This window comes from Struthio camelus, chromosome 3, assembly GCF_040807025.1.
Source record: "Struthio camelus isolate bStrCam1 chromosome 3, bStrCam1.hap1, whole genome shotgun sequence".
Taxonomy (NCBI): Eukaryota; Metazoa; Chordata; class Aves; order Struthioniformes; family Struthionidae; genus Struthio; species Struthio camelus.
Window position 1 is genome coordinate 81,758,127 of NC_090944.1, and position 25,307 is coordinate 81,783,433.

Consider the following 25,307-nt stretch of genomic DNA (forward strand, 5'->3'; position numbering starts at 1 on the left):
GTATGTAACTTCTCAATATAATCTTTCCTAGACCAAAACCCAGCTCCCTTCAAACCACTTAGCCAACTGACTTTTTTGTACCTCAGTCTTTTCAGGTCATTAACCCATCTGTCTCCCATCCTTTTTTTGTAGTTTATTTCTTCTTCTTCTTCTACAATCTCCCGAATCTTATGTTTTAAAACTGGATCTTGCACTACCACAAAGGTCCAGGGTTCAGTGTGCGCTCCGCTGGGTGAAGTACCTGGGTGCGAAAACAGGAAAAGAGGAAAACCTGGCACGATGCTGAAGGAGGGCCTGCAGTGGGAGGTATCAGCTTTCCTTTGTGGGCTTTGGGACTAACCACCAGAGCAACGGGAAGGCAAGTTCATGAGATGGGAAGAAACGGACCGAGATAAGTTCTTGCTGACAATCTCTATCCATTTGTTTATTGAAGAATGTAAAATCCCATTCAGTGACAGAGGTTAGTCCCTTCAAATAGCCATCTTACATGGGAAGCAAAAGTTAGAGATTTGAAAAAATTCCCCTGTGCTTCTTATGATGAGGCAGTAATATGATGCAATATGTGCATGCAGCGATGTTAATGCAAAAAGCATTCTACCCAAAGCAACGCACCCTCTGAATATGCAGCCAGCTCTCAGAAAAGGTTCTGGCTGGAGGGCAAAGCTAACGGCTTTCTGGGAAGCAAGGCTAACCAGCCATGCACAGGAATCCACCCCCGTCTGACAAAGATGAGGAACTGCACGATGCAAACGTCTGCCATATAGCATACAGGTTTGAGTTTGTTGTCTCAAAGACAGCTGGTGTATGTAGGTGTGCACACAGGTAAATCTGCGCTTGCTCATTCAGCCCTGATCTTTACACACCATCATCACTGGAGAACTTTTTAACTGCCTAACAGATGAAAGCCGAAAACTGAAGAATGTACTTGTACAAGCTCTCAGAGCAATCAGTTAAGGACACTGTTTAGGTCTTCCAGCCCCTTGTAAACATTTTTAAAATATTTCAAGTTTCAATATACTGTCTTGCAGACAGTATATTTGCCTCTCTGAGCACTAAATTCAGCTTAAGAAACATTATGAATAAACAGCTTGAACTGCCTTTTATGTCACAACATGGTTAAATCAAGAACCTTGCCTCTCCTCAGGTCTGGATAAGAACTGATGACATTTACGTTTTGCTCTGTTTTCTTTTCCTGCACACAGCCCAAAGCTTTCAGGGTTACAAAGTACTTCATCTGTACTCCAGGCTTGTTCACTCTGCTGCATTTGCCAAAACATGTTTAGTGTTTTAATGAATCCCAGCTAATTAGAGGAAGATGGAGACTCAGAAAAGTGCAGTAACAAAGCTGCTTACAGTTTTTAAAGGAAAAACAATGTACCTCAGATGCTAAGAATCTCTATTATTAGTCCTACTAGAGGCTATTGAACTTTCCTCTAAGGCAGCTTTTGAATGTTTTGCTGTACTAACAGTAGCTGGTTCAGAAAATAAGAGAAATAATGAGGGTCAAATCCATTCCTGGCCCAAGTCAACATTGCTAGAACAGGGATGAGGTTAGGCCAGGACATTACAGTAATGATCTGAAACATATGAATTCTCAAAAAATGAAAATTAATTTCTGATACTTATTCAAATAACCTTAACCAGAGTCATTAGCATAACACTCCAGTCATACCCAATAGGGACCAGGCACTGATGTTGAAAGGGCTGTAAGAATTTTTTTCTTTTTTGTTTAGACAAAACCTTTTGTCTATGATAAATCTTAAACATTTATGTCAGCCAGAACACTATGCATGACTGGGCCAATTTCATCAGATTTTTTGCCCCCCCCAAAAAAGCACCCTACCAAACAAAAGCTTCACGTGATAAACATCTTCCAAATGAATGACATTTTAAAGCATGCGAAATTCCTACCATTTGACATTTTTGAGAAGGAAACACTACAGTATTTCTGTCTGAAAGGTGTTTCACAAAACAGTACTTCCATTTTATTTTAAATAACATTGTTAAAGCTTGAAAATGAAATGTTTCATGCTGTTGAAATACTTTCTTTTTTTTCTTCTTCTGGTTACACTGGAAATAAAAAGAAATTGGAAATGATCCAAACCAGACCCCACCATATAGTTGTTCAAGCAGCTCTCATTACCATACTGAATATTTTCTAAACAATCAATTGGTTCTTATTCAGTATGGCTACAGGTAAATCTAGAAAGACCATATGCCAAGTCCTAATTGCTTCAGCTTTTCTGTATCACTTTAACAGAGCTGAACAGCCATGCTGTAATCTTTGCTTTCAGACCTTCATCCATTCAGTACCATACCTGCTGTTCTGATGACATTATCGATAACCTCCCTGGGGACTGGCTCATCACTGAGCAACCTGACAGACCTCCTCTTATTAAGAAGTTTGTAAAACTCTTGTGACCTTTTAATCATTTCAGCCTCAGAGTAGCGCTCAGCGAAGAAGGGGATATGGGCAATGTTTTCATCAAATCCTTGCCACTCTTCATCAACCTCTGCAAGAAAACAAAATAAGTGAAGCAGGAACTGTTAGGGCTTTCTGTGTTGGAGAAAGCTGTTTATACCTTTGGCATTCACTGCTGTAATGAACTTTTACCTGTATTTGCATACATTGCACTTCTGCTTTGCTGGAAAGTCTAAGTCTGAGGTTCCAGCTGACACAGCTTATTGATTCCTAGCTCCAGCTACCAAATAAACATGTTTAAAAGCCATCAGCCAGAGGGGGGACTGGGGAGGGGAGGACGTGTCCTGGCTTACTGTAGCAAGCGTGATCCAGGAACAAGTTATGGCCTTCTGCACTCCAGTCTGCAAACCTGCCTGCAAAAGTGGTTTATGAGCTGAAAGTGCAGTGAAGAAGAGGCCAAATTACAGCCCTCTTTTCTCATTAAGTAAATATGAATATGCATGTTTCTTTTTCACAAGCACTTTCCTGAAAAAAAAAAAAAAGTCAGTCAATCAAATTACTAAAGTCAAGGAGAGGGCTTGACTACCGAGATTTGTAAAAGCTCCTCTGAAGGGTAGAATATCTGCTTCATCCCATATTCACGTTTCACCACAGGAACGTTTCAAAGCTAGCCTTGTGCAAATGTGACTGTGTGGTTAAGTTCTTTGGTTTCAGAATACTTTCTGCACGAGGGGAAACGGGTGAGAGACATCTACACTTAGGATAACAATGTATTTATTAAGTGCAGGATATCGTATTTCTTGCCTTTAATTTAAGAACTTAAATTGTTCTTTAGTTCATGGAAATCTGCTTCTTTCTATTTTTTTTATACTATAGATATTCTAACATAAAATACAGTTTCTGTTGTCTCAGAGATCTCTTCTTTCTCCCCTGCATTCCTAGTATCAGCAAGGATAGCATTTTTTGCAACTATGACACAGAAACTAAAGTCAGTTAAATTTTGCATTTCAGCTAGTCAGTAGTACTGAACAATCTGCTACAGCGTGCCGAATCAGGAAAAAAAAATACTCCAGTTCTTTTTTCAGTCATCATTAGGCTATTATTCAAAAATCATAGCAAATTCAAACAGCAATTATTTCTGCGTTTTAGTAGTATGCAGTTGTTTTGGAGACCACGCTGATCACTAGTTCATTTTGTAAACAACAGTAAAATGTTTCTAAGTGTGGCTCAGCATGTGCAAGAGGCTGCAATCTATCCAGTTTCGTATCTTGAATCTGAACAGAGTGATTCTGGATCCCAGACAACATACATTTTGCATTCAAAGAAGTCACCAAGAATCTTCCTTTCAGCATTTGTCAGGATTCTCAATCACAATCTGCAAAGACCTGGCTCCAGGGCCGTGGGAAGCAGTCACCAGTTGTAAAAACTACTTTGGGGGGGAATCTTGCACAACCAAACTGATAAAAGAGTACACATCTTTCTAGTCTGCCCTTTCTGTGTTATGGTTACTACTGTGGATGATTATTCAGTAGCAGCCAGCTGATTAGACTTGACCTTTGCTAGCATTCTGGTAACCTTCAGAAACTTTCACATCCCGTTTTTGCGGTTCCTCCTCCATGCTTGGCGAAGGGGATACCATGGGGTTACAATGGCTGTGTTTACACTAGCAAGTAGCATGGTGCAATAGGATTAGATCTGCAGAGAGGAACAACTGCAGCTGGGGACCCAATGTTTAACACTGTGTGTTTTGGAGTTGTTATTTTGAAGGAACTCTAGTCTGGTACAGTGAGCTGAACACCCACCAGTAGTTGGAGCACACCAGGTGCTTTCTGGGCATACATCTCTGGCTTACTTTTTTTTATACTAAAGGAGTCCAGTTCACTTGTTTTAACTGTTCTGGGATGTAGGCAAAAGTGTGGTAGTGGGGACAATTAGGAGATTCACTTGAATCTGATCCAAATGCCTGATCCAGACTGAAACACTAACATAGATGCATCCAAGAATATATTTTCTTGGCCCAAAGAAATGAACGCCAGCTATATTCTTTCACATATACTCCTCAAAAAAAGGGGGAGAGGAGTACCATGTTAGACCACTAATAAATAAAAGTATGTTAGGTAAGACAGGCTGACCTCACTCCCACTGTGTAAAAGTCAGTATGCAGCTCTCCATGAAGACTCATAGGGAATGCGTTTGTGGAACAGATCTCAGAATACGTATTTCTGCCTCTCACCTCTCTACGTCATGGTTTGGAAGAAGATGTAGCCCTCAGCCTAGGTGAATGGGTCTATGTAATAGAAGGCCTAGTGACCTTAGTTCGGTTTTACTGAGTCAATTGCTGTGAAGATGTGAGAAAGAACATGCGACAAAGCCATACAAGATAAGAACAGTAACCAAAAAAAAAAAAAAAAAAAGTAGAAGTAAAAAACTGCCACAAGCAGAAGCGTAATATCTGAGACAGTGATAGTTAGCAGCTCCGGATTTGAGACAAAAAAATTCTGACCTGAGAATGTGTAAAGCCATATGAGAAAAAACAAGGTGCTGGGAGATGGCAACTCAGCAGCTCTTCCCAACTTGACCGATAACAGTCCGGCCAGCAGAGAACATTCAGAGGGTACCTTATTAGGGCAGATAAACCTATCACTGTTTAGCCTAGTAGCTCACTTGTTATAGCTATCTACTGTGTATGTTAGCCAATAAATCATTGTTTTGTAGTCTTAAATTGTGTATAGCCTGCATGCAAAGTTTCTTTGCACGCTGTAGAGCTTGCTCAATAGTAATTAACCCACAGAGGGAGGGTTACAAAGAGATAAAACTCTTTGTTAGGCCAGTTGATACAGATTAGAGAAGAAAACATGCAAGCTTTGGGCACATAAACTCTCATGCAAGCTTCTCTTGAAGGGCTGATGTGCCTGGAAGCTGGTTTGCTACTTGCAGCTGCCTTGATTTGTCTAATAAAATAAATTCTCCCTCTCCAAATCCATATGGCAGTACTGCTACTACCGGAAAAAAAGATATTCTTTGCTAAACTGAGACCTAACAGTTACACAGATATGACATAGGTCTTAGTTTTATCCATTGGCACTCAAGTAAGAGGAGTTTCTAAATGGGTCAAATCTTGTCTTTCTGTTAACAAAACACTGAAGTCAACTCAGGCTGCGCATGTGTATCAGAAGGCAGGATCTGACCAAAAAAACCTATAGTTAAAGTAGGTATTAGATTGATGTCCTGGTGAAGATTTCAGGTCAGACTATTATTTGCTGAGGTGCTCACATCAACATGCTGTAGAGATCATCCCTATCCATTTCCCAGTAACAAGTTACCCTTGTGTGGCCTGGGAGAAATCCTAGAAATAAACAAGTAAAACTAATTCCAGAACCCAAGAGTTCCCATGTTCTCTCATTATTTACTTTCTTAGGGTGAGGATTTATCAAAGTTCAGAAAGCAGGAAATAGCAGATATTCAATGCACCCTACCTTTTATTCAGCCACTGATGGAGGAGACTTACTAGTTTGATATTGGTTCCTAAAGCAAATCAAGGGCCTGCTTGGCCGTCTCCTTTTCTAGTATTATTGCAAAACCATGGAGAATCATTTTGAGTTAGAGATATTTAAACCAGTGTATAAACTACTGAAATCCTTTACAAAAGAAAGTTTGTCTGGCTGGAGGAACTTTGTGTAATCTGCCTACCTGGTTTTGAAACACAAGGAGAGGAAAATCAGGTAGGTGATAAATCAGCAATAGTTATGTGAATGTCAGAGAGCAGCAAGATGAACAGCAAGATTAGATTACTTACATAGATGCAAGCAGTAATCAGAGAGCTGACACAGTGGAAAGATTGTACTTAGTCCAAAGGGGATGTTGCTTCTGGCCAGTTGAATGCAGGAGCCTAACACAATAAACTGGAAGAACTATCAGTGCCTATATAGCACATGAAACAAGACATGACAGAGAAAAGAGAATCAGGATGCAGTAACCATAGCAGTACCCGGTCTGACTTGTTCAGGAAGCATACCAATAAAAAAAAATAGGGAATAAATGATGTTGTGCTAGACTGCAAAGAAATAAACACATAGCTTGGCTAAAACAAAGCTTTCTTTTTCAGATGCACTGTCTTTTGGGATAGCGTGGAGCCTACAAAGGCCCCCAAGGTCACATGTGAATCACAGGCCACATTTTTAAGAAAAGGGCATATTGCCTCAACTGTGTCACTGTTATGAAGTATACGTGGGAGGTAGAGCTTTCTAGGTATATACTGAAGAGGAAATATTATGGTAGTACCAGAAACCAGGCTTCCCTGCTGAAGCATCTGATATCTTGATCAAATAACTTGCTCTTTTCTTGGCTCAGTGACTCTCTTAGCTTTGGTTTCAGTGGGAGGGGAGGACATTATAAAAAAAAAAAGTACCCCTACATTGAGATTATCATTTCATTCGGTTTAATTGCTTAAATGAAAGGGATAAAGAAAAATAGGTCTATAGCTGTGGGTCTCAATTTTTAAAGGAACAAACTTAGGGAGAATTAAGGATTAAGAAAAATTATGTTAGAGAACTCAGACTGAAGAACTCGTGGATCGAGAGAGAGAGACTTGGCATTTCTTTAAATCAGAGGTATAAAATCTATCTTTGTTCTAAATGGACAGAATTAAAAAAAGAGAGAATCCTTGGGAGGAAGAGGCATTAGCTATAATTGATTACGTAAACATCTCAAAGATATGATCTATAAGCAACTAAGAATGGAAGAAAAGGATTGGTTAACAAAGAAAGCTAGGCCTTGTAAGGCGGAAAGCATTAAACTTGCACTATCACCCAAGGCCAGACTGAGTTAAATCTTGTGAGGTTTGTTTGTTTGTTTTTCCGTATAAGAGAAGAAAAGAAATGAAGCTGCTGTGCAGCCAAGACAATTTGAATTGATAATAACACAGCCAAAAAAGAAATGTATTTCAAAGATCTTGAACTTGAGACAAGGGTGAGGTGACTAATGAGAATGGAAGTAGGAGAATCATAATATCCAAGATGTAAACAAAACTTAAAGAGCTTAACCTACTCAAAATGTAAATACTGGAAGAAGCAAGAGAAAACCCCAGAAGTGACAGAGCTGTCTTACAAAACCGTATCTCCTCTAGCAATTTTTTTAATAAATTCATCTATTATTTATTCTCTTCTACAATGTGTCTACCATTCAGTCTTAGCAGTTAATGTTATCCGTATGCTAAGCTATAATCATTATCAGCACCATCTGCTTAGTGCATGCTCTCTATATCTTTAATTGCTGTGTTTGGACATATTGCTGTCTGTACATACACATTATACAATAATACAAACGTCTTGTTTAGATTTCAATGCATTCCATCATCTGATGGACAATAGGCATCCTGCTAGTCAGCCTATATCTTACTAGCCACGTTCTCAAGATTCCCATCACTTCTGTTGTACATTTACAGTAGCCACTTCAGCTTCCTGCTTTTTAAGCAAATCTGCATGGGCTTTGGCTCAGATATTCCAAGTGAAATCTCTAAAAGTACTACTTCTCTAATTCTATCAGAAATTCCTCTCTGGATGCATTTTAGGATCATATTTTCCTTCTTCCCAGCAGTTCATACTGAAGCTAATAATCAGCCTACAAACCATATAGTAAATTCTGCCTCTTGGTCTGTAGCAATAATTCTTACTATGACTTCCTAATAACATAAACTTGCACCAGGTACAATGACTTGTCATTCCATTTCTGTTAGCCACTTATTTTACCCACACTGATACTTCCTTGTGTTGTTGGCTCCCAGTTTTATACGATCAACAAATTCCACTTGACCGCTCCTTGGTTTTATGCCAAGACCATCAGACAAAGACTGGTCCCAACATTGATCCTTGAGAAACATCGCTATTAGCCCAACTTAGAAAGTGTCTGCTTTTCAAAACACTTGTTTCAGTTTCTCCTCTAAGGAATTGCTTCCCAAGCTTAGAATTGCTTTCCCGTCCTATTCTCCAGTATAAGGATACAATGTATGGGAAGGTAATTAAATGTATATAAAGTAAGTCCCCAGATCTTTGGACTTTAAGTGCTTGGCAACTGACCTCCCTGTGGTTTTTTGTTTGTTTGATGGTTTTTTGTTTGTTTGACTGCTATGTAATTTGCTACTACAGGAATCCCAGTAATGAATTCCAACCTTGAACTGGGCGTGCGGCTAATGGAAGCTAAAAGCGATGGAGTGCCTACTGATGGGATATAAATAGTGGTTAGCAGGGTGACCCTGTAATCCACAATAGCTAGTCAGGGATCCTAAGCAAAAGAAGTAGCTAGTGGGAGAGGCAGACCCTATAAGAAGGAAGCTGGCAACAACAAAATATTGTGGAAAAGACCTCAGACTAGAATAGGATTCTAGTCTGGAGAAGGATTCTTAAGATCTTCAGACAAATGAAGTGGCTATCTTATAAAGAGAAGATTTGCTGGTTTACCTAGCAAAAGGAAGGTTGAGAGATAATCTTATTGCTGTCTATGAACCACAGGAGGGTATATACCAGGCCTGGAAAAGTACTCTTTAAACTACGAAAGAAAGATGGAGCAGGAAAACTGTATATAGACCAGTATTAAATAAGTTTAGACTGGCAGTTAGAAGAAATTTTTTAACTCACAGAGTGAAGTTTTGGAATGGCCTTCCAGCAAGATTAATGCAATGCGATCAAAAAGACCAATTTTCAAGAGAAGTTCAATCAGCTGGTGATAGAGACTGGAGGTGTGTCTGCAGCATCAGGCAGAAAAACACAATGGCACCATGTTCATGCAAATCCTGTGTTCCTCAATGACACAAAGCATGAATTGTCATTAAATTGGAAAATTAAATTGCTACTGTCTCAGTCATGTCACTACCCTTACTAGTAAAAGATATGAGTAACCTTTGAACGTGGTGGGGAGGGAGAAAAGAAGTACTTCTAAGTGGGAGGGGTCTATTTTAAGAAGTATCACAAGCAATGAGCAGTGCATTTTCAGACGAGATGGGACATTTAAGCCTTTGCACCTTGCTTTATAGTCCTTGAATACAGTATATCACCAAGCAAAGTCCCCACAATTAAGTATATAGCAGTAAAATACCTTTGCTAGTAACCTCTGCAACTGATACCCGGGGCAACAAGGGTACAAATAAAATGCGTTCTGATCCTCCACACCGCTGTAAATTAGGTCTGCAGTTACCTTATCCATTAATTGTTTGGCCTTAATACATGACTCAAAGTGATTTATGTTTCTTCTTGATTTGAGCCTAATAGGTTTAGTGTAGTAATTAACCAGGGAAGGATGTGATTTCAGTAGCACTACATTCTCTAAATTCCCCAGGCTGAAGACTGAATCATTTATCCGAACTTGCCTTAACAGCAGTATAGATGTAACCATGTAAACTTAAAGCTGTGAGGAACTAGGTACCACTACTTTGGGATCAGATGCCCATGACTATGAGAGATCCATTCTGATTCACTGTTCAAGACAAAGCTGAAGAAACAAGTTTTCTGCCTGTGTCTAACTGGTAATCACATATGGCCTAATATAGTACATGGCCACATATACACACATAAAGTCCATTTTTGTCAATCAGCAGCATGACAGTCTCTCATTCTGAGTCTCATAAATGAGGAAGTTAGATGGGACAGACTTGCATACAAACACATCTCAAGTACTGCCAGCCGAGACATTAAACAAATTGGCTGACTGAATGCTATCCACTTAACCAAAGAAGTGGCTTTCTGACTGCTCCAAGAAACATCCTTCCCTTCAGCCAGAGCAAGCATAACAAAGGCAAGCTTGGTAGCACCTGAATAGCCATTCACTTCCATTAAGTGACTCGACTGAGTCTGTCCAAGCAGTTCAGCTAATGATGCCTAATGCTTTGCCCCACAGGAGTATGCCACTTGCCAGGGAAACATCCCTGCAGAACTGCTTCACAGTTCATGCAGCTGGTGACCGCTCAAGCAAGTTTGAGTGTTTTTGTAATGCAGCTGAAGAGTATGATTTGCCTCTTGAAGCACCACAGTGCAGTAAGAACGCTATGCAGGTTTGGTTTGCTTCATTTTCTTGGTGAAGTGCCCTTTCTTTGATCATGGTCAGGTATGGAAAGACTTGGTCCTTAGCTGCCTCTTCATACTTGAGAGCTGTTCAAAATTCAGCTCATTTAACTAGAGCAGGCCTAGTTTTAGAGAAGGCCTTAAAAATGATTGATCTTATTTAACTCAAACTCTCTCCAGAGGAACTTTGCCTTTAACCACAAGCCAACGTGAGACATTTAAGTAGAAAGGAGCTTTTCTAATAAAGTAAGATACATTAGTAAAGTAGCTGAATTTATACAGCATGCAAAGTGTTCTCTAATTTTAACAAAAACTCTGTTTACATTCCATGTTCCTATTTCAGCATCTACTAAGTCAGTGAAAATTTTAACATTGACTACAAGGCAAATGTAATTTGATCCTTAATTATAGCATTAGTAGAATAACATATTGCTGCTAAGGTGGCCGTATTGTATTCTCACTTATGCTGGACTTTTCTCTGCTGAGGAAAAACTTCCTCAGGCTGTTGCAATTATTTTAATTTTTCTGGAGATGAAAGACAGGCCTGTTTTGCAAAGATGCTGGTTTAAAACCACATAGCATTCAGGGAAGGGTGATTATTTGTTGTTAAAAACAATATAGCAAGAAAGCTTAATTTAATGTGGGAATTTATGGTACATGGAGGGAGGTTTTTGTAAAAACCACCTCCTTTTAGCAAAATGGAAAGAGTGCCTATCTACCTGTCCATTTGTTATAAGCAATTTTCAACTGGTACAGTTTTGAATTCAATACCTGAAAGACAGGAAAAAACCCTAAGACATAAAAATAATAACATTTCGTACATGAAGCTGTGGCAGTAAGGTTCCTTATTAGGAGCTAATAGTTTGCTTATTTAGCAGATCTAAAATTTTAAACTGATGGAAACAACTGCAGTCAAAGATGTTACAATGACAATTCATAGATTATCTCTTGAACTAGCCACAGGAATTTTTATTTGCAACTGTTCAATTGAACTATTTAACTATTAGCGACAGAAAGAAAATATTGGATAATTTTTCAAAGAATCTATTTTGACTTGTATAAAGGAAGGCACAGCGTAGAACTAACTTTTAAATAGATTTTGGATATTTTGGGAATAGTCAATTTGGCTTAAAAGGTTCCAAGTATCAACTCTTTCTGGAAACATATACAACATTTACTCAAGATGCACTCAAAACTGAGAAATAAACAAAAATAATATTTCTTAGCAAGAGGTATATTGCTAAGAAAAACGATTTAAGTTTCGAGATTCCTAGAAGCTGACTTGCGGAATGCGTCATTAAGGGACAGAAAGCCTTCAAAACCAGCGTTAGAAAAAAAGCTCTGTTAATTGAGAGTTTAAAACATTACAAAACCGTACATTTTGAAGGGAGCTTATGCAGGATAGTGAAGAAGAAAAAAGTTGGAGAGTATATTTTATGCTCATGCTTATGTCACACTGTACATCTGAAGTCAGTACTGTGGAAAAGGACATTCTGTACAGGTGCAGATATGCAATTGAGTGAACACAGATCGGCCACACATATTAGCAACATCCCCTCATTTTATTATTAAATATTTGACAGAAATTACCTCCAAAATGATCCCAGATCTAATCCAACTAGAGCTCTTGCGGACATTCACAGAAGTCACATAGGAGGGACTTCAGGAACAAAAACTGAATGTGTCTTTTCTTAGCAGAAACAGTTCCAGAAAATGAGCAGACAAGTGTAATAAATCCATTTCCATCTGCTCTGGGGGTGCTGAGTTCAAATACAGACTGTGTCATGTAGCACTGGAAGGTAAGTTGGATAAGATGTCCACACAATTAGCATGCAGACAGAAACTCAGTGCTCAGGTCCAGGAGATCACACCTCTTTATTTGTAACGGGAGATCAAATTCAGATATCAAAATTGCTCACCTGGCAGAGATTTTCCTTACCTTCTTCCTCTAACTGGTGGTCAGTACTGTCTTTTAGGTCTTCATCCACCCATGGGCGAGATAGAGGCTTGCTTTTTGTCTCACGTTTTTCTGTATCTCCATTATTCTTCTTCAGTATTGCCGCAATCAAAACACATATAATGGCTATAAAGATTGGGGTCAGGGAAGAAAAGAGTGCCATGACTACGGAAATGTCCGTCTTTCTAAGTTCAATATTCTCTCTCCTGAAAAGAAGAGGAGGAAATGGGAATAACAGTAAAGCAGTAAGCAGAAAGGGGTGGACCTGGATATGGAAAAGAAAGGAGGGTTCAGTCCTCCAACTCTTTTCTACTTTCACTTTTCAGCCACTGCCCCTGCAGTCTCATCTGGGATGTGCTCCTACCGTTAAGCAGATCCAGATTTATCTATTTTCTGGGAATAAATTGCTTACAAACAGCAAGCAGAGGCACTGACCGCATACAAATGCACAAATACTGTCAAATGCAAAAAAAAAAAAACACCTCTAAAACACTAGACTAAGAAAAAACACTCCCCCCGTAACTATTTTAGTTATATAGATCCTAATAATCTTACTTGTAGTAATGAGTATGAGAAAGATTCAAGTAGGAATGTGACTTTTTAAAACTGACAGCATCTCTTTAATGATTAACTTGTAATTCTTAGTCATGCTACATGTATCTCGGGAAAGCAGAATATGATCAATTGAACATGAGTTTATAGAGCAACCCGTGGCTGTATAAACAGGTCAATAAAGCAGATAAGTAAAGTGGTAGCTTTACCTTTGTATGAAGCATGAATGAGATTATTCACAGAACCCTGTATCCAGAAAAAGAACAGAATTCAGGGAATAGAAATGAGAATGGTTTGAGAGTTGAAGGATCAATGCTGTACTGAATTTTAAAACTCTAATTCAACTAGCTTATCAAAGGAAAGATTAATAAGTGGTAGGATCCTGCTCTAATCCAGGAATGGTCAATGTCTACATGCCTAACCTATTTTTTTCTTCTGTCAGCTGCTTGGGAACTGAATCAACAGTGCAGTATTGAATCAGTCTCTTTACGTGGGACAGTTGAGACATTCAGGATAATGAAAAACCAGGTGGCAATGGGTGCAAAGGGGTGTGCTGGAGAGCACAGTACAGCGATACTGACCATGTGCAGTTACCAGTACCCATCATCTTTTTAGCCCCGGCTAAGCACTAACCCTGTCAAGCCTTATCTCACTCTGCACAAGACCAACTCTAAAGTCTCTGAGTCCATGACAAGCTAATCCTCATTTGGATATGCCCACCAAGGGTAAGGGAGAGCCGTCTGTGGTTTTAACCATGCCAGGACGCAGGGTGCCCAGGGCCGGGCACATCACACACTGGGAACGGCACCTGCTGGGGAGAGCTGCAGAGCCTGTCTTGGGCACCCCCCGCCCTGTTGGTACAGAAAGTAGAGCATATGGAGGGAGAGGCAAAGTTAGAGCGTGCCTAGGTTTCATCTTGACAGGGTCTCAGTCCATAGCCTAGCCATTCACATCTCTTGTCCCCCCAATTTTGCAGCACTGAGCACACCCATACTGGTCCTTCTAAACACTGCCACCCCATAAGCTCCCTGCCATATGCTTTCTGACTTCACATGCTTTGGGGAATACTGTCAGGTGCCTAGAGGAAGGGTCTGTACATCAGAAAGCATAAATAAGGGTTGTCTTGGTGCACAGGCTTTCTGCAGGCCAAGGGAATTGCTGAGCTGCTCCTGCATCGTCTAGATGTGCTTAAAGACAAAATGAAACTGCCTCACAGCTTGGACCTAGGCCAGGCACTACCAACTGCCCATCTCAGGTACAGAAAGCTTCACTGCTGTGGCAATGCAGCCTATCTCACTGCACAGTTCCCAGGTCCAAGACAGGTCCTGGTCGTTCCGTGCAAGGTATGGGATCCATATAACATGAATATCCTCCAGAACTAGCACAAATCCATCAGAGATGAAATACAGAGGACATGCAGAAGTTGGCTTAGGTTTCCAGTTCAGTAAAACTGATGCTAGACAGGCACCTATCTCTTACTAAGAGGGCCAGCTGCTTGAAAACTTGAGCCACAAATCTTCTCTTCCTTTCTCTGTAGTCCATATATAATCTGTATCATCTGCTTGGGTCATTGATCTTGGGTTTTCCAAAAAAAAAAAAAAACAAAAGAAAACCTGTACACTGCACGTGAATAGAAAGGACAACAATTATCATGTGGGAGAAAGAGTTCAAATCATCCTCTCTCTCCTTGATTTAGAGCAGACATTTAAACCCATTTCTCCTGCCTAATGGCCATCCAGTCAAGGGGAAGGATACTTCACCTAATCCCAATCAGAAACGTTCGTTTTGTTCATGTGAGTAGAATAGATTTTATCAGACAGATTTTCAACATCCTATTGGATGTCAGGGAAGGAAAAAGGAATGTAATCTGAATGGCACTGACTGTTTCTCTCACAAGGAATATATTCTTGTTAACCTTGAATATTCACATACACATAAATTAGTATCTGGGTGCTTTGCAGCTGAGAATCCATTCTGCAGAGAGACAGGTTGTGCTGAAGGCAAGAAAGAAGCAATATAGAAGGCTGAATCCTATTGTTTAAAATAACTACCTTCTTTACAATGCTGGGAATTTGGTAACCTCTCTCTCTTCTGGAATAGCTTTGAATTTCTCAGAGGTGATGAGATATTAATTTTTCTCTTGTAGAGCAGAGAAAGAAAGCTAAATAAAAGTCTATTTGATATTAACTTAAGCAAAGTTTCTATTAGCTGCAATATATTCAAGACTGTTGACTTGAACTTCATCCCTACAGAAATCCCACAATACCCTGGTTTATTGAAACCTGATTTAGTTTCAATAACTCCATATCATGGATATTCAAAATATAAGCACAGTGATGCTCTGAGGAACTGTGGGGAAGGGTGGATGGAAACAGACAATTTGTGCATAGCGGATTTTCATCAGCTTTTCCTAAGGCACTTGAAGATTTTCTTCCATCCAAACTTTATATATACATACAAGGATTATTATCATGACAAGTAGAAACAACTTTATTACAATTATTTCTTCTATTCTATTGTAAGCCCTGAAGCCTAGTACCTGGGATGTAAATGACTGGAGAGCCCCCAAATACGTAAATTATCGGTGAGCATATTATCTGTATAGGGTGAGTGCTGGCTACACGAGGATACAGAAGTTGATGGAAAAGAGACTGTGAATAGCCAGGCAGAACCAAAGCCAGCCTTCCCCCCAGTCTCCTACCTATGTTTTTCTATCAGCACTTTTTCAGAGAACTCTAAGATTTCTTACAAAATGCTATGGGAAACCAACAATGTCAGAACATTTAAGAAAGGGATTCAGTTTATTTAATGAGGTTGAATTAGCTATCAAATACTCAGTATGGTAGTTAAAACACGTTATTCAGTAAGTCTCTAAACTTCTGACTGGCGAAGCCTGAGAAGATATACTGAAGGAGGGACCCGTTTGTGCAGCCCTCAGTCTTCTGTTTTTTCCTAATCCCTTGCCTTTGGCCATGGCCAGACACAAGCTATAGTGCTAGGTGGCCTCAGATGGATTTTGGCTTAGTATGAGGATTCTTACATTAGCCAGAAGTACACCTGTATAAAGGAGAGCATTACTAGAAGAGAAGAATGATAATAGGGAATATATAAATGAACAGAGTAGGATGAAGGAGGTAGTTATAATAAATATAGTTCAAGTCTATGAAGGAAAATACTGTTTTGAGTGCTATCTACAAATAGAAGTACTCAGTACGCATCTCTTTGAACTTTACCAGTTACACCCACACAAGGAACATGTCCATTAATTCTGCTACTAGTCGGCGTACATGCCACTGTCATCTGGACCTTTGAGTGATATACCAGTATGGGCCTGTGAAAGTGTTCACATAGACAATTTGCAACAAATTTGGTTAGAAGCAGGAGAAAGTGGCCACAGGGTGTCTAGAGATGCAGTAAAATGTTTGTATTCTCCGGGCATCAGAAACAGAAGTGAATTTCAGATTAGAGTTAATGTTTACTGAAAAACAAAAACAAAACAAATGCCATCCATGATCAGCCACTAACTCAGTGCATATCTGCTATAGGCAAGGCAGAAGCACAGGTAAACCACTTAATCCAATTTCCCAGTCAATGCATAGAGACAAATGTCTGGGATGATTTGAAACTTGCACTTCATCAGGTATCGGCATTACTAAAAATATCACTAGCTTGACAAGTGTCTTCAACTCCATGAGTCGTCTAGTCCATACTCTTTGGCCTCCATCAGTGACCAGCATACTGTGCCTCTGAGCAAGGCGGCCCTTACTTTTGTGCTGTCTCTTGCCTCCTCTGCCCTGCACGCACATAACTGCCTCCTTCCCTTCCCCGTCAACCATATGATCTCTTTATTACCCCTAGAGAAATCAGATATCATGCCCTGTAGCATTAGATTTGATTATCTTTTTCATTAACTTAGTTCAGATTGCCACAAATGTTATTATTGGTTATGAACTAGCCTTTTGAAATCTAACAGCACAGTAGCTAACACAATTACATCCCATCTCAATGAAGGCACGAGACAACAACACGCACCGCAATAGAGTAATTCTTTCCATTTGTTTTCAGTGTACTGCCCTTGAATTGCAAGCTCCTCACATTTATATATTATGGGGCAGAAGAAATAACCTAGCAGTAGATAACGTGATTCATGAATATTTTTCTAAATAAAATCACCCATTTATTAGGATCTGTGCTACCAGATAAATCTTTACTCATGTCCAAGAGGACAACAGTAGTCTTAAAAATATTTGTGACTTCAGAAAATGACTTAAATTTTAACTCATAGAATAATTTATCCTCAGCTTCATACAGGCGTGATTTGTTATTGCCATACCAGTCCTACCACCATAGGCATGAAAGAGAGAGTTCACCTGTGATAGGAGTCTGACAAACATTAATGGCAGTACTCCTTGGAGTAAAGCTGCTTGGATGAGTTTTCAGGAACTTTGAAAATTTCAGCTCTCCAAACAGGAATCTCAGAAACATCACATAACTTGTAGGAGGAGCCACCAATGTTCTACAACTAACAGAGCTTGCAAGTTATTTGCCCAGACTGTAGAGGTACATAAATACAGAAAGTCACAATATTATTTTTCCATGATCAGTTTTAGGCATAGTCTCTAATAGGCTCTGTTTTCTTCTGTGAGTACCACTTGTTTACCCTTGATGCAAGCCCACAGGGAAAAAAAAAAAAAAATCAGGAAAAAATAAAAGGCCATTTTTCTCTGTATTGAATGCCCATGAGTTAGGCGGGAGGGCGCAGCCTAGTAAGGGCTATTATAATCTCTTCGGAGCTGTGGTGTTTGGGAAGAAGGAAGGGATTAGCAGTGGCCCCCTCCCAATGGCCAGGAAGTGGAGAGTAACCTGCACCAGGTAAAGTACACAAGTTAATTCTCAGCATATTGGACCAAAGAGAGGGAGGTAAAGGCAAAGAGCTGAGACAGAAATTATATAAGCAGCTTCTGTATGTCCCTGCTGCCTGCAGTGTGGGACTGAAGCACGTATAGATGTACCTCAACCAGCTCCCTTATCAGAGCTGCATAATCCTGGCGCTAAAGGCATCAGGGGGGCCCCAGCAGCTTGCCTGAGACCCTGGGCCGAGACTCAAGTGACTCCCACAGGCTGGTGCCCCAGCAGCTGCAGCTCCCCCAGCCATCAGCCCCAGGTAAGGAGGTGAAAGCTAACACAGGTATGCCTATGTGTGCTCTGGCACAGGCTCTGACCGCGGCACAGGTGCCACCTCGGATCTCATCTGCTCATGGCACAAGGGAATGAATGTTTATAACGAATTCATAGTAGTGCCCTATATGAGCAGACTGTTCAAACGGTGATGTGAAGTCAGGTAACTGCTAGCGATAGAGAAACGATGACTGGATATCCTTTGTAGCTGACATAATAAATACTTCTATTGTCTTCCTGGTGTAAAGAAAAAAAAAAAAACTGGAAAAGCAGACTAAAAATAGAATAAAAGGAAAAAAAAGAAAAAAGAAAACAACCCTACTTTTCAGAGGTAGATTTTTATTTCTGGTTCTTTATATACTTTACATGCTTCCAGAGAGGGAAACTGTCCGTCTTTCCACCCTGTTATGATAGGACAGCTGAATGGCATCACGCAATATTTAAAATCAGCATTTCAAAGCCTCAGCTATTCCTGGACTCTTCACTTCTTGTTTGCACCAAATCAAAACACAGCTAGCTTGTTTGAAGAGTTCCTTAGCTGTTTACATCTGAGCCTCTAAAGACTTCATCTAGGAAAGCAGTTCCTATCTATGAAAGTGCAGGAAGCCTTGAATTCCTATGTAAACCTAAACAACAGTGTTTAAAGGTGTTTATTTTTTTTTTCCATGCTTTGAATCATAGTTTCAGCTTCTCCTGCCCCTCTTAGTCTCGTGAGGAAATCCATCACAATACCAATGCCCTGTCCCTCCTGCCTGGAGGGTCCCCTCTCTCCCATGGGGTGGCTCTGCCCTTCCTTAGCTCCAGCCCCCTCAGCTCTCTCTTCTGCAGCTCTTTCTCTGTCCAGCAAATGGACTTTGCAGCACCCTGGAGATGCCTCCCGGCAAAACCCTTCCTCCCTTTCCAATCATCAGCAGCATCAGCCTAATGTCTTAATATTTAGGGTCACTACAGCTCTGGTTCGGCTGCATCAGTGGTGGGTCTGTTCCAACATTTCCCTCCCTTTGCTCCGAGATGTCTTGCTTGGGAAGTGTCCCACATGTGCACAGCCTACACCAGCGTGTGTGCTGACTCTGCTCTCAGGGAAACCACAGAAGTGGTCAAGTGTCAGATAACATGAAATGTCTCGGTATCTGGGGAGAGAGGGAGAGCTGGGCCAGTGTGCTCCAGAAGGCAGACTCCACAGGGGTGCTGAGGTTGGAAAGCCAGGCACCAAGGGACCGAAGTTCAGAGATCACCTTCATATTCTGGAGTCATCCTTTTAAAGAATGATCCCAAGCACACAGACAATTTGAAGCACCACCACAGAGAACCTGATAAAGATTTTTTCCCCTTTTTGACTAAGCAAAGGAAAGGAAAACTTGTTTCTCCAAATTACTGATCTAAGACTTCAGGAGATGCATATCTCTTGCCCAGCTCTACTGTTCCTTTCACCCTATGCATAAACACTTTTTTAGTAATGTCACATCAGCTAATCAGTGAATTGCTCATCTTGGGTTGCAGTGCCATCACCTGACAGATTGCCAAGAGGTGATTAACATTTAGTGTCTTCCCTCCTGGAGAAAGAGGCTGCAGCTTCCCCTGGCTGGTCTGCAGAAAGACAGCATTTCTCACCGCAACATTCAGTTCAAGACCTCGGCACTGTTTAAACAATTCCCTTAACCTAGACTTTCGTTACAGACGGTCACTTTCTGAATTTGGATGTTAGCTGACTGTCTGAAAAATACAACCAAGTACTGCAAGTAGACTGTTTGAAATTGCTACTCTGCAGCCAGTGATTTAAGTATTGTTTTATTGTTTCTCTTATAGGCTTCAATCTGATTTAAGCATACAGGATTTGGAAATGGGCTCAACTGAAGTTTTTCCTTAGGACCTTTGGGATCTAAATTCTTTGAAAGGCCCTGAGTCTAACTGCATGGGCAAAATCCACTCTGCATCCGACTTTGAAACACTGTGCTACCTCCATAAAACAATAAGAAGCTCAGGCCATTACAGCCTTTTGAAAAGATTTTACTTTGTGAATGAACCAAATATATATATATATATATATATATATATATATATATATACACACTCACTCCTTCTAAAATAGGGATGAGGTCCTTGACACCAGAAGAAAACTTCTGCAGGGTAAACAATGACTAGTGATGCCTGAAAGAGCTGAAGAGTCCCCTATTCAAATCCTTGCCCCACTGCAGATATGTTACGGCTGTAGCGAATTAGCTCGGTATGAGGAAAGGAAGACTGGAACCACAGAAGTTATTTTATTTCAGAATTTATGAATGAGTACTTCTAAAAAAAATGCTGTGCACCTTTACTGAGTAAACTCAAGAGATCCAGGCACTCTGCCAGCGTACCCTAACCCTCACCCTGTGAGCACAGCTGTGGCCCTCTCACTACAGACCAATACCAGCAACAGAACAAGCTGCTGCACTCTGATGCTCCCCATTTACTTTGTAACAACAGAGTCCATGTTTTCTATATGTTAATTTCAGTTTGGGACAGCTCTGCATTTGTGGATGCTGCTCTTTTAAAGATCACCAAGGTGCTGCTCCAAGTTCAAGTGGCTTCCCACCAGTGATCAATCATATCTTACCTTGCAATCAGTGCACCGCAGTGGGTTGCAGTTAATCAATGCCAGAGTTCTTCCATGTCTGAAAAGGTAAGTCAGCTCATTTTTCAGTATTGACTGCAAGTATTTGCTTTTCAGCATAATTTCACTCCAAAATTAGACAGAATTAGGAATTATATACTGCTCCCTCTGTGCTAAGAACTCCCCCTTACCTGCTACCCATAAAATAATCTGTCATCATAAAACAGCTTTAGGATCACAAACAGAGGATCTTGCTTTAGTAGTTTCCCAGTGCATTTTTGTAGATTAAGAGTCCAATTGCTCATTTTAGCCAGGTTCTCCTCAGTGAATGAAAAAGTAGCTTAACTTTATCTATGAAGCCAGACAGGGGCCCTATCCTAGCCCTGCTGTTAACTGAGATGACCTCTGAATAGCTTAAACTTAAACCTGGTGTCAGCTGCCTTTGAGGTTGTGCTGACAGCAAAAAGAGAGCTGGTATGTGACAGTACTTGGTTATTTCCCCTTCCTCAGCCTATTTCTTATTGTACAAGGCTCTGAAGGACGTGCGTGTACAGTTAACAACTGTGAAAGCATATTTCCCCAGCGGTTCCTTCCAAGCAGCATTGAAGTGTCAGATGAGGACAGAAGCTGGCCTTGCGTTACTAGTATGACTAAATCAAAACAAAAGGTCTGCTGTTAACTATTTAACATTCTAGATATATTGCACAGCGCTGTCCCATCTGGTTTCTGCTTTGCATTAGAAAAGGTTCAGAGAGATAATTGTCCAGGAAAACTGTATAATAAGCATCTGATCAGACACTCTGACAGATCCAAGCAATGGTCCAGCTCTTCCATCATTTGAGCAGGGACAGAAAGAAATGCCTCAGACAATGCTAAACCCCCTTCTCCTCCAAAACCAGGTCCTTTCATGGCAGCATTTCCAGCAAATTAAGGAACTGTGAAAATACATCTCTCTAACCGTTCACAGCTATTGAACTACCATGCCACTTTCACTGATGATCTTCTTTGTGCTAGTAGCCTAAGGAAAAATTGCTTAAGAAAAGGTCTCCATGGTGTACATTTCATTTTTATCACACAAACCTGGGGATATGCCAACAACATACTAACCACAGGCTGATAACAGCAGCCACAGTCAAGGTGGGAAGGTTGAAGTAAGTTAAAGCTTTCCAGTGAAAATTATTTCCTCAAAGAAGGCACACAGAAGCGAGCAGTTCTCTTAATTCCATATCCACCAGTACCATTGGACTGGGTCCAGAAAAGGGCCTGCCAGAGGAAGATGTGTGGTGCCAAGGGACCTATCCTGCAAAGAGTTTCTTGTTCAGACAAGAAATCGAGGGTCTGAATCCCAGCACTGGCCAGAGAAATCTCTTAGGGTTAGGGTTTGGAAAATGTGATCCCACTAGTGGCAGGGGTCCTGGTGACAAAGGACACGGAAAAGGCCAAGGTAGTCAATGTCGTCTTCACCTCAGTCTTTACTGGTAAGACTTACCTTCAGGATCCTGGGCCCTTGAAATCAGAGGGAGAGTCTGTAGCAGTGCAGACTTAACCCTAGCGGGAGGAGGATCAGGTAAAGGGACACTTAAACAAACTAAATTTACACAAATCTGTGGGACCTGACAGAATGCACTCACGAATGCTGAGGGAGCAGGCTGATGTCACTGTGAGGCCACTCTTGACTCTCTTTGAAAAGTCCATAGCAACTGGGAGAGGTTCACGAGGACTGGAAGAAAACAAATGTCACTCCAGTCTTCAAGAAGGAGGATCTGGGGAACTACAGGCTGGTCAGCTCCATCTCAATCCCTAGGAGTGCAGAGGAGCAGCTAATCCTGGAAACCATTTCCAGACACATGGAGGACAAGAAGGTGATTGTGATCAGCATGGTTTTATGAAGGGGGGAAAAAAAGAAGAAAAAAAAAAATCAGGCTTAACCAACTTGATAGCTTTCTACAACAAGATAATTCGCTTGGTGGATGAGAGGAAAGCAGTAGATGTTGTTTATCTCTACTTTAGTAAGGCTTTCAAAGTTGTCTTCCATAGCATCCTCATAAACAACCTGAAGTACAGGCTAGATAATTAGACAGCAAGGTGGATTAGAAACTGGCTGAACTAATGGGCTTAGACGGTTGTGATCAGCAGCATGAAGTCCAGCTGGAGCTAGCTACTAGTGGAGTACCCGAAGAGTCAACAGTGGGGCCAATATTGTTCAACTTCCCGATTATCAATATTTCTAAATATCTGCTGGGAGGGTACAAAGAAGATGGGGTCCAACTCTTCTCCGTGGAGCACAGTGACCAGTTTGTGCCCATTGCCTCTGAAATACAGGAAAGTTTGTCTGAACATAAGAAAACACTTATTTTGGGTGGCTGAACACTGGCACAGATTGCCCCGGGAAGTTGTGGAGTATCCATCTTTGCAGATATTGAAAACCCAACTGGACACAGCCCTGAGCAACTTGCTCCAGGTCACCCTGCTTTGAGCAGGGGGGTCAGGCTGGATAAACTCCAGAGGTCCCTTCCAAACCTCAACTATTCTGTGAAGCTTTCAAAGCCAAATTAGACTTTAATCTCAAAGTGCAGGAAGAAGATCAGAAACAGAGTGGTGGTTTCCCATGAGACTGCACAGACTACACTGTGTGCGATCACCTACAGGGACAGGTTTTGTTAGTGTGAGGAGGCCACGGCCCTGGAAGAGCAGCTTTCTTCTCCTAAGTTTGAGTTGGAGCAACTGAGAGCAAGAGAGAGCTTCCTATGTGAGATCTAACCCCTTAGATGAAAGCAGTCCTCTAGTCAGCATCAGATCATCCTCTTGTACCACAAAGGGCCTTAAAGGCTGGAAAGAAGCAGGTGATGGAAAGGGAGACTCTAATACTTGGCAAAGGCACAGCTAAATCTGTAGTGTCTGAGTAAACCACCTGCCTGCCATGCACAAAGATGGGGGACCTCATGAGAGATCTACATTGTTAATTTGGGGGTGCAGGGAGAAACTAGGGGTTGGGTTCCTTATTGGTGCCAATCAAGGGATGCTCTGAGGCTGTTTTCAGGTTGGGAAGCAGGAGACTGGTATCCCTGACCTCTGCAGTAGCACTGTCTGAAATACCAGGAGCAAACGTTGGGCCTAGGAGGCAGGCAGAGAGCCAGCGTCCCAATGCACAGAGGAAATGATGAGGCAGAAAAGAAGGGTTTAAAATGTTAGGAAATGGGGATCCTCCTGGGACAAGAGGTACCTGTACAGGCTATAAGGCTGTGCCTTAGTTTTAATGAGCCCAGGTTGTTGGCACTGAAAATTAAAAAGGCCATAGAGAAAACTCAGACTGTAAACTTTTCTCCCTTTTTGTCTTTTCTAATAAAATCATGCAGAGGAAAAGCTAGATCTCATCCCTGAGAATTTACAGCTTATTTTCCCAGACTGACAAATCACCAAATGCAATTTGCTTACTGCTAACACCTCAGCAGAGATGTCTGAGCACAAGAAAGTGTAGAATCATTCAGAGCAGGATGTGGTGTTAATGGGGGTTTAATTACCCAGACATTTGTTGGAAACAAAACACAGATGGTCCATCCAGTTTTTAGAGCATGCTGGCGGTGAGTTTTGAAACAGGAGTGGTAAAAGTAACTGGGAGGGAAGGTCCTTACAGATTTGTATCTAACTAGTAGGGAGAATTGAGAATTTTATGTTGGAGGGTAGTTTCTGTCATGGTTATCACAAAACTAAACAGTTTATGGTCCTCTGGAAGAGAGGAGGTGACAGAGAATAGCCAAAGGTCAAGAAGACTAGAAGATGATGAGTCTGATAGGGATACTTAAATTAAAAAAAAAAAAAAAGAGGAGCCAGTGAACTAATTTTGATCAATTATCTTAACTTCATTTCTCAGAAAGATTCTGAAACAAGTAGTTAAACAGTATTTTGTAGGCACCTTAACGATAACAAGAAAATAGGTAGCATCCAGTATGAATTAACAAAATGTGTTAAGCCAGTCTAAGTTCTTTTTGCAACACAGTAACAAGTCTTACAAATAGGAAAGAATCAGCAGGAGTTTGATATTAATAACACATTTGACATGGTCTCACATATTCTTATAAGCAAGCTAGAGGAAAATAGTCAAAATGGAACGGAAGTGTAGAAGCAAAACTTCCTGAGTACCCATTGTCTCAGGCGATGTCAATGGTTTGCAGTTAAAGCAGAAGGACAGATCAAGTGGAGATTTGGGTGGTATATGTTGAGTTTGGTTCCTTTTAGGATCAAAAACCATCTTGATAAGTTGAAGAAATTGTGGGGAAGTTAAAGAAGAAATTAAAGGCAGTTCTGTAGGAATAAGAAGTCAGTATTTACCTTAAGGTGGTCAGTCAACACGTGCAGCAGTCAATACCAGCATAAGAGGTGAGGCTAGTGGAGAGGTAGTAACTCACGAGAAAAGGGTCTAGGGGGGTTACAGAGAAGCTGTAATCAGACATCTGCTGCTTTTCCTGGATTAGTCAGGCCTGGGCTAGAGCTTTGCACCTAATTTTGGGCAGTCACCTTAAAGCAAAATGAGGGCCACCTGGGAGGATGAAAGCAAAG

At 40.8% G+C, this 25,307-nt stretch overlaps 1 protein-coding gene across 11 annotated transcripts in view; it reads right to left on the reverse strand.

Annotated features, from left to right (window-relative positions):
* Positions 1–13,001, reverse strand: part of IYD (iodotyrosine deiodinase) — a 65,523-nt gene extending 52,522 nt beyond the window's left edge. For 7 of the 11 annotated variants that reach the window (XM_068938752.1, XM_068938746.1, XM_068938751.1 and 4 more), the window contains exons 1-3: positions 12,413–12,943; positions 2,319–2,513; positions 82–241 (exon numbers count right to left, since the gene is read on the reverse strand). In XM_068938752.1, the coding sequence (XP_068794853.1) occupies positions 82–241; positions 2,319–2,513; positions 12,413–12,593 (536 nt within the window). In that variant the 5' untranslated portion in view covers positions 12,594–12,943. Of the gene's footprint in view, positions 1–81; positions 242–2,318; positions 2,514–12,412; positions 12,950–12,985 lie in introns of those variants that run through there. The other 4 variants (XM_068938753.1, XM_009685823.2, XM_068938750.1 and 1 more) reach the window with 3 other exon arrangements.
* Positions 13,002–25,307: the final 12,306 nt, after the last annotated feature.